Source organism: Megascapheus bottae, chromosome 1, assembly GCF_031878675.1.
Source record: "Megascapheus bottae isolate mThoBot1 chromosome 1, mThoBot2.hap1, whole genome shotgun sequence".
NCBI classification, from domain to species: Eukaryota; Metazoa; Chordata; class Mammalia; order Rodentia; family Geomyidae; genus Megascapheus; species Megascapheus bottae.
The window spans coordinates 30,932,587-30,941,589 of NC_143509.1; the positions used below are offsets into that span (position 1 = coordinate 30,932,587).

Genomic DNA, 9,003 nt, shown 5'->3' on the forward strand with positions numbered 1-9,003 from the left:
AGTGCAGCCAATAGGAAACGGGCTTGCTTCAGAGGGGCGGGAGCTTCCGCGAGACGTCATTAGCGCGCGACTTTCGCCTGTACCTGGAGAACCAGGAAAATGGTGGTGATGGCGCGACTCTCGCGGCCCGAGCGGCCGGATCTTGTCTTTGTAAGTCCACAGGGGATCAGGGGGTGGCTCGTGGGGCTGGGGATTTAAACCTGGATTCAACCAAGGGTCTCAGCCTGGCAGCCCGTGGCTTTGCGCCAACACTGTGCTTACGGAGGCCTGGCGTAGCGGGGACGATGTGTGCCTGTCTAGGGGGAAAGATCTGGTACCAGACCCAGATCCCTCAAAGTCCGAGAAAATATGTGCTGACGTGGGTAACAACCTGGAGTCTCTGGTGGGGCCGGAAACAGGATCGCGCGTGGATTGGCTGAGGAAGGAAATGGCATGCCTGGGGTCGTTACGGATAAAGAACTGGTGTTTGAACCATGATAATCCTCTTAGGACGCTGGTTTATGGAACAGGTCCCTGGTGTCTCTGGACAGCGGTTCAGAGCGTTCGGGTTTCCGGGGCTAAGGCCTGGTATCCCCCCAGCACAAGAACCCTGAAGTGTGAAGAAAAGGCCTTGTGACTTGGTTGGTGCTTGGCTAGGTGATGGCCAGTTCCTAAAGAATTGAAGACTTGGGATCTGAGATCAAAAGGCCTGACATTGGGCCAGGAGTGTGACGCAGTGGTAGAGTGCTTGTCTATTATGCACGAAGCCCTGGGTTCAATTCCTCAGTATATACATAGAAAAGGCTGGAAGTGGTTCTGTGACTCAAGTAAAAGAGCGCTAGCCTTGAGAAAGCCCCAGGATAGTGTCGAGGCCTTGAGTTCAAGCCCCAGGACTGGCAAAAAAAAAAGAGAGAAAGAAAGAAAGCCTGACATTTTCAGCAGATTCTGGGTGTCCAAAACTAAGGGCTTATATATGGGCCATACCACTTCTTTGAAAATTAAGGCCTGTTTTGTTTTGTTTTGTTTTTTAAATTCTGGGATAGAGTTTTGTACTAGGCAAATAGGATCCTGAGGTACCTCAAATTTGGTGGTTTAGAGTGGAAGTAAGGCTGGGTATACTGGCTCTCGCTGATAATCCTAGCTATTCAGGTGATTGAGATCAGCGGATCTCAGTGCAAAGCCAACCCAGGCACTAAAGTCCATGAGACTCTTATCTCCAACTAACCACCAGAAAACTAGAAGTGGGGTAGGATGGAAGCCTTGAGCTGAAGAGTTCAGGGACAGCACCCAAGTCCAGAGTTCAAGCCCCATGACTGGGGGTGGGGGGGGTGGGGGAATGCAGATGAGTTGGTGGTGGTGCTGGAAGGCTGAAGGACAACCAGTGGCCCGGTGTCTGAGATGAGCTGTGTTGTGACTAGGGAGGGCCCTGTGCCTGAGAGTGATATGGGCCAGACAGTGAGTAGGGAGCTTTAGAAAGCCAAAGCTCATTTTTTTTTCTGGTGGGGGAGTCTCTGGAGCCACAGCCTCACTTTCCCTTTTCTAGTGATTAATTGGAGATATGAGTCTTAGGGTCTTTTGTGCCTGGGCTGGCTTTGAACCTCGATCCTCAGATCTCAGCCTCCTGAGTAGCTAGGATTACAAGCATGAATAGGCAGTGGTCTTGTGATGTGCATTACCGGATGACTGAGAGGTCCGATATCAGAGTTGGGTTGCAGGCAGTTTTATTGTCAGGAGCAACATTTAGAAGCAGCATCCTGGTACCTGGATAACAGTAGGCAGTGGAGCCTAGGATCTTAACACAAGACTGGGGTTCAGTGGTCATGGGCTGGCACTACATTCAAGCTTTGGTCCCTGACAGGAGGAAGAGGATCTTCCTTATGAAGAGGAAATCATGCGAAACCAGTTTTCAGTCAAATGCTGGCTCCGCTACATTGAGTTTAAACAAGGTGCCCCCAAACCCCGGCTCAATCAGCTATATGAGCGGGCACTCAAGCTGCTCCCATGCAGGTATGAATGGTCCAGGTGCCCTGCCCACCAATCCCCACCCCTTCTTGTCCAGTCATACACCAGTGGCAGTAGGTCCCAGGTGATGGTTGGGTATCCCCCAATGGACTTTGACCAGGGTGTTCATGCCCTGATGGGTCTCACACCTTCCCTGCCATCCTAGTCCTTCCCCCTCTCCCTGAGATTGTCACCCCCTCATCAATCCCTTTCTCTTTCCACAATTACCTCCTGGGGCTGGTAGAAGGGTTTAGGGACCCATCACCCATCACTGTCTCCTATTCCCCAGTTATAAACTCTGGTACCGATACCTGAAGGCACGTCGGGCACAGGTGAAGCACCGTTGTGTAAGTGATCCTGCCTATGAAGACGTGAACAACTGCCACGAGAGGGCCTTCGTGTTCATGCACAAGGTGAGGGGTGGGGCGGGGAGGCTAGGCTCAGCATGATTGGCATGGGGAGTTAGAGTCAGTGGAGTGGATTCTGTCCTGGAGTTGGGAGCTCTGGGTCGTGCTGCATTTATGCCCTGGGTGTGGCCAGGCCCTGGGACCCACCCACAGCTCAGGCCACGCCTTCACACACTCCCACTTCCAGATGCCCCGGCTGTGGCTTGATTATTGCCAGTTCCTCATGGACCAGGGACGAGTCACACATACCCGCCGCACCTTTGACCGGGCCCTCAGGGCGCTGCCTATCACCCAGCACTCTCGCATTTGGCCCCTATACCTACGCTTCCTCCGTTCCCACCCTCTGCCCGAGACTGCCGTGAGAGGCTACCGGCGCTTCCTCAAGGTGAGCCTGCCGCACGGGCCCGTTCCCCTAGTCATTGGGAATGAAACACTGGCTCATTGGAGCAAGACTATAAGACTTGTCTCCAACACAGTACCAAAAAGAAAGTGGGAAGTGGGCTGGGAATATGGCTTAGTGATAGAGTGCTTTCCTAGCGTGCCTGAAGCCTTGGGTTCAATTCCTCTATACCACATATCCAGAAAAGGCCAGAAGTGGTTATGTGGTTGAAGTAGTAGAGTGTTAGCCTCAAATAAAAGAAGCCTGTGGACAGTGCCTAGGCCCTGAGTTCAAGCCCCAGGACCAACACACACATACACACCATACACAGTTGCCACCTGCACAGAAGGAACATCCACTGTAACTAGGCAGAGGGGGCTGAGCGTGTGAAGCAAACTAAAACGGTGGTAGTAGTGAGAGCCCTGAGTTCTGGCAGCGGCCATTGCAGAGTAGACACTGGGTGCACACGCTCAGAATTTATGAAACACTGGAAGTGGGGCTCCTGACAGAAGCAAGTCCTGGCCAGTGCAGACTGGACTATCAGAGGTTAAACTGGACATATCAGGACCCGGCTTGGACCAGTGGGGTCAAAGCTAGAAAAAAGGGCCAAGGCTGGATCAGGGGAGCTCAGGCAATACCACGGTTGGGGGGGTGGGAGAGCTGGGGCGGCGCTGAAGGGCTGGCCTAGGACAGTGGTGGTTGGAGAATGGCTTTAAAGCCACGGGGTCAGGAGGGAGGCAGGGTTTCCATATCCCACTGACTCCCAGTGGGTTGGGGGAACCCCAGCTGAGTCCAGAGAGTGCCGAGGAGTACATCGAGTACCTCAAGTCGAGTGACCGGCTAGATGAGGCCGCCCAGCGCCTGGCCACTGTGGTGAACGATGAGCGCTTTGTGTCCAAGGCTGGCAAATCCAACTACCAGGTGGGCCTGAGGGCCAGTGGGTAGTGGGGTGGCCCTCCCTCTGGGACAGAGACAAGAGTCTGAGAGCCCCCTATTGTCCCGCAGCTGTGGCACGAGCTGTGTGACCTCATCTCCCAGAACCCAGACAAGGTGCAGTCCCTCAATGTGGACGCCATCATCCGTGGGGGCCTGACGCGCTTCACTGACCAGCTGGGCAAGCTCTGGTGCTCGCTGGCTGACTACTACATCCGCAGTGGCCACTTCGAGAAGGTGCGTGGCCCCCAAGCCTCAGCAGGGGGCATGCGCAGATGTGTGCTGCCACGAATGTGCATGCCCAACCAAGCAGGCCTCCACCAGCCCTATAGAGGAGTGTGTCTTAGGGAAAGGGCAGACAGACTGGGGTCCAGGTCTGCCTCTGGCCTCGACTCTTTCAACCTGGGTATTCTCCATTTACAAATAAGGCGATGACACACTCCTCACCTGTGAGGGTTGGTACTGTGATGGGGTCACCAAGCAGGCATCTGACACCAGACATTTTTCTCTGGGCTTTTGTGACTGCAGCTGCCAATCCCTGGTAGCATGCTTGCACTCGTGGGGACAGGGTTGTCCCCGCTGGGGCCCGCTGTTGTGGCTCAAGGAAAGGTGGGAACAGAGGGGAGAGGGCCAGGTAAATACCACAGGAGAACAGGGTTGGGGGACCCAGGGGATAGGGAGGTGGGGCTTGGCTCTCTTCTGCAGGGGACAGGGGTACATGAGCTGGAGAAGGGACAGGCAGGCAGGCGGGTTCTTAGGCACAGAGTTGCGGTCCTAGGGCAGGATTCATGCAAGGTGGACCAGCGGGAGATGGGGGTGTTGCTGTGTCTTGTACTTTACTCAGTCAGGTGAAGCATCTCTGTGGCCTCAGTTTACCAAGGAGGCCCTGAGACTCCCAATATCAGCCTAGCAGGGTGGAGGTAGGGAGGACAGGTACTCTAGGAAGACTCCATTCTGGTGTAAGACTGGGCAAAGGCACTTTTTGGGGGGTGCCTGTGGGTGGGGGTAGCCTCGTGTTGTCACTGCGCTCCATGCCCCCAGGCCCGGGACGTGTATGAGGAGGCCATCCGCACAGTGATGACAGTGCGGGACTTCACACAAGTATTTGACAGCTATGCCCAGTTTGAGGAAAGCATGATTGCTGCCAAGATGGAGACGGCCTCAGAGCTGGGACGAGAGGAGGAGGGTAAGAGCTGGCCCAGGCTGGCGTGGCTGGGTGGGGCTGTGAGTTCTGGAGTGCCACAAACGGGCAGGGTGGGACGGTAAGAGGTACAGGTAGCTTCTTGCCAGAGCCATGACCCCTCCTGTCCGGTCCTCAGATGACGTGGACCTGGAGCTGCGCCTGGCCCGCTTCGAGCAACTCATCAGCCGGCGGCCCCTGCTGCTCAATAGCGTCCTGCTGCGCCAGAACCCACACCACGTCCACGAGTGGCACAAGCGTGTGGCCCTGCACCAGGGCCGCCCTCGGGAGGTGTGTGGTGGTCCCCAGCCCTGCCTCCTCCCACAGTGCCACAGGGCCTGGCCACCAGCCTGACCTCCACCCCCCTGCCCACAGATCATTAACACGTACACAGAGGCCGTACAGACCGTGGACCCCTTCAAGGCTACAGGCAAGCCCCACACATTGTGGGTCGCCTTCGCCAAGTTTTATGAGGATAACGGGCAGCTGGATGATGTAAGCCCGTAGTGTGTGTGTGTGTGTGTGTGTGTGTGTGTGTGTGTGTAAGAAAGACTAGTTATTTTGCCCTAACAGGCCAGCAAAGTCTCAGCCCCCTGCTCACACCTCGACCCCACAGGCCCGCGTGATCCTAGAGAAAGCCACCAAGGTGAACTTCAAGCAGGTGGATGACCTGGCCAGCGTGTGGTGCCAGTGTGGCGAACTGGAGCTCCGGCACGAGAATTACGACCAGGCCTTGCGACTGCTGCGGGTAAGAACAGATCGGGGCTGTGGGGGTGCGTGGGCAGCCCCTGTGTACCTCCTTACCCTCTTCCACCCTCGCCTTCTCCCCTGCAGAAGGCCACGGCCCTGCCCTCCCGCCGGGCCGAGTACTTTGACAGCTCCGAACCTGTGCAGAACCGAGTGTATAAGTCTCTGAAAGTGTGGTCGATGCTTGCCGACCTGGAGGAGAGTCTGGGCACCTTCCAGGTCAGCTGGCATCTGGGGAAGGGCAGCACCCCTGGCCATCCCCAGAGCTGGCCCTGACCTGTCCCTGCATCCTCCTTCCCTTCCCCCCCCCCCAGTCCACCAAGGCCGTGTATGACCGCATCCTGGACCTGCGCATTGCCACTCCACAGATCGTCATCAACTACGCCATGTTCCTGGAGGAGCACAAGTACTTCGAGGAGAGCTTCAAGGTGTGCAGACCCCCCTACTTCACACACACACACACACACACACACACACACACACACGAGCTTGCCCTGAGCCGCGGGCTCAAGTACATGAAAAAGGCAAGATAAGCCAGGTGCTATTGGTTCACATCTGTAATCCAAGCTCAGATCTGAGGATCATGGTTCAAAGCCAGCCCAAGCAGAAAGTCCATGAGACTTTTATCTCCAATGAACCACCAGAAAACTGGAGGTGGTGCTGTGGCTCAAAGTGGTGGAGTGTCAGCTTTGAACTAAAAAGCTCAGGGGCAGCGCCCAGGCACTGAGTTCAGGTTCCACAACCAACACACACACACACACAAAAGAAAAAGCTGGAAATGTGGCTTGGTGGTAGAGTGCTTGCCTAACATGCATGAAATCCTGAGTTCAGTTCCTTAGTATCACATACATAGAAAAAGTCAGAAGTGGTGCTGTGGCTCAAGTGGTAGAGTGCTAGTCTTGAATAAAAGAAGTTCAGGGACAGTGCCCAGCCTCTGAGTTCAAGCCCCAAGACTGGCAAAAAAAAAGGGGTGGGGGGGCAAGATAGGCCTGGACTGGCATCTTGTGACACCTGCTTCTCTGGCTTACAGTTGCCTCTTGTGCCTGTGTCCTCACAGTGTCATCTGTGTCCTGATCTTTGTATTTTGGCAATACTGGAGTTTGAACCCACAGCTTTGCATTCTTACTTACCTCGCTCGCTTGATTAGCAGTTTATCACTGAGTCACACCTCCAGTCCTGTTTTGTGTTTTATGTGTGTTTGTTTTTGCTGGTTAATTTAAGGTAGTATCTCATACACTTTTCTGCCTCAGTTGGCCTTGAACTGTGATCCTCCAGACATCAGCTTCCTGAGTAGCTTGGCAGACAGGCGTGAGGTCCCAGCCCTCAGCCCTGATCTCTTCTGCCCCACTTCAGCTCAGTTACCTCATCTCCACATGTGCTTGCGTTGAGGGGTTCTGGGTATAAGTAGCTCAGCATCCAGCATATAGGTATGGGGGCAGGTGTGGAGTCCTGCCCCTTGTGTAACGGGGTCGCATTGGTCCCTGCTCAGTTGATAAGTTGGTGTGGGGCCCTCCCACTGCTGTGTGGTGGTGAGGATGCCACAGGCTGACCCAGGGATGAAAGGGTGGCACAGGTATCCCTGCTCTTAGGACACTGGGGCTGTGTCGTGTCTGCAGAGGTGAGAACCCATCATCTCCAGCCTCAGTGTCATCTAGACGGTGCCAGACCAAGGCTCAGGGCCTCACTGCACTTCATCCTTGCATCCCCGTGGTTTGAGGGACACAGGCTGCATGCAGACATCCCCGCTCCTTTCAGGCATACGAGCGAGGCATCTCGCTGTTCAAATGGCCCAACGTGTCGGACATCTGGAGCACCTACTTGACCAAGTTCATCGCCCGCTATGGGGGCCGCAAGCTGGAGCGCGCCCGAGACCTGTTCGAGCAGGCGCTGGATGGCTGCCCCCCCAAATATGCCAAGAGTGAGGAGTCTGGGGGGGGGGCTTCCCTGGGAGGTTGGGGGGAGCTGGAAACCCAGGGTGGCCCCGCTGACCTCTATGCCACGGTAGCCCTGTACCTGCTGTACGCACAGCTAGAGGAGGAGTGGGGTCTGGCCCGGCACGCCATGGCGGTATATGACCGCGCCACGAGGGCCGTGGAACCCGCCCAGCAGTACGACATGTTCAACATCTACATCAAGCGGGCCGCGGAAATCTATGGCGTCACTCACACGCGTAGTATCTACCAGAAAGCCATCGAGGTACCTGGGAGGGTGGGGGGGGCTGAAAAGGGGGGGCTGTGGCCAGCACCCTGGGTTGTGCCCCCACCTCACCCCCATGGCGCGACCCCCAACCCCCACCCCAGGTGCTGTGTGATGAGCACGCCCGGGAAATGTGCTTGCGCTTCGCTGACATGGAGTGCAAGCTGGGCGAGATCGACCGTGCCCGGGCCATCTACAGCTTCTGCTCTCAGATCTGCGACCCCCGGGTAGGCTGGGAGAAGGTCGGGGATGGGCATCAGGGAGGCTGCAGCCAGGTCCCCTTCTCATACACACGCACATGCACACATAGCTATGCATGTGTGCACGGCTCATGCGCATGCGTACACATGTCTCCTCCCCCTCCCCCATCACCCAGACCACCGGGGCGTTCTGGCAGACGTGGAAGGACTTTGAGGTCCGGCATGGCAATGAAGACACCATCAGGGAGATGCTGCGGATCCGCCGCAGTGTGCAGGCCACCTACAACACGCAGGTCAACTTCATGGCCTCTCAGATGCTCAAGGTGTCCGGCAGCGCCACGGGCACGGGTAAGCAACCCCCGAGCTTGCCCACCTCCGTGCCCGTGGGAGTGTGGGGGCTGATGGGTCTGAAGGGGACCATCCCTTGGTATCTGAAACCTCTCTCTCTTTTCCTCCTCCAGTCTCCGACTTGGCCCCTGGGCAGAGTGGCATGGATGATATGAAGCTTCTAGAACAGAGAGCTGAGCAGCTCGCAGCTGAGGCTGAGCGGGACCAGCCCTCCCGAGCCCAGAACAAAATCCTTTTCGTGAGGTGAGGACCCTGGAGAGAGAACTGGGGAGGCCAGTGGAGCCTTCTCCCTCCCCCCTTGACGACAGTGTGCTCCTCCTCTTCCCCCACCCCTCAGGAGTGACGCCTCCCGAGAGGAGCTGGCAGAGCTGACCCAGCAGGTCAACCCCGAGGAGATCCAGCTGGGTGAGGACGAGGATGAGGACGAGATGGACCTGGAGCCTAATGGTCAGTGGCCAGCTGGTAGCCAGGGGGCAGGGGGCAGAGCCAGGGTGGTGCCAGGGGAATGACTGCCCTTGCCTTCCTTCCCCACAGAGGTCCGGCTAGAGCAGCAGAGCGTGCCAGCTGCAGTGTTCGGGAGTCTGAAGGACGACTGACCCGCCCCACTCCCTCCCCCTCCCTGCCCTCTCCCTG

The 9,003-nt window shown here is 56.6% G+C and overlaps 1 protein-coding gene across 1 annotated transcript; it reads left to right on the plus strand.

Annotated features, from left to right (window-relative positions):
• The first annotated feature begins 82 nt into the window (after positions 1-82).
• Positions 83-8,990, plus strand: Xab2 (XPA binding protein 2). Its single transcript, XM_090341728.1, has 19 exons — positions 83-150; positions 1,838-1,986; positions 2,270-2,393; positions 2,575-2,772; positions 3,553-3,687; positions 3,772-3,936; positions 4,741-4,885; positions 5,019-5,170; positions 5,255-5,374; positions 5,496-5,627; positions 5,714-5,845; positions 5,941-6,054; positions 7,382-7,544; positions 7,632-7,822; positions 7,927-8,049; positions 8,199-8,370; positions 8,484-8,613; positions 8,708-8,817; positions 8,905-8,990. Exons 1-19 carry the CDS (start codon positions 100-102, stop codon positions 8,964-8,966), a joined length of 2,568 nt encoding a protein of 855 aa, XP_090197854.1. The 5' UTR covers positions 83-99; the 3' UTR covers positions 8,967-8,990.
• Positions 8,991-9,003: the final 13 nt, after the last annotated feature.

Bases quoted from the DNA above. Each gene is read 5' to 3' on its own strand.
- Xab2 (XM_090341728.1), top strand. From the start codon at position 100: ATGGTGGTGATGGCGCGACTCTCGCGGCCCGAGCGGCCGGATCTTGTC. The intron at 3,937-4,740 runs GTGCGTGGCCCC...CCATGCCCCCAG, and splicing joins GCAGTGGCCACTTCGAGAAG to GCCCGGGACGTGTATGAGGA. The intron at 7,545-7,631 runs GTGAGGAGTCTG...ATGCCACGGTAG, and splicing joins CCCCCCCAAATATGCCAAGA to CCCTGTACCTGCTGTACGCA.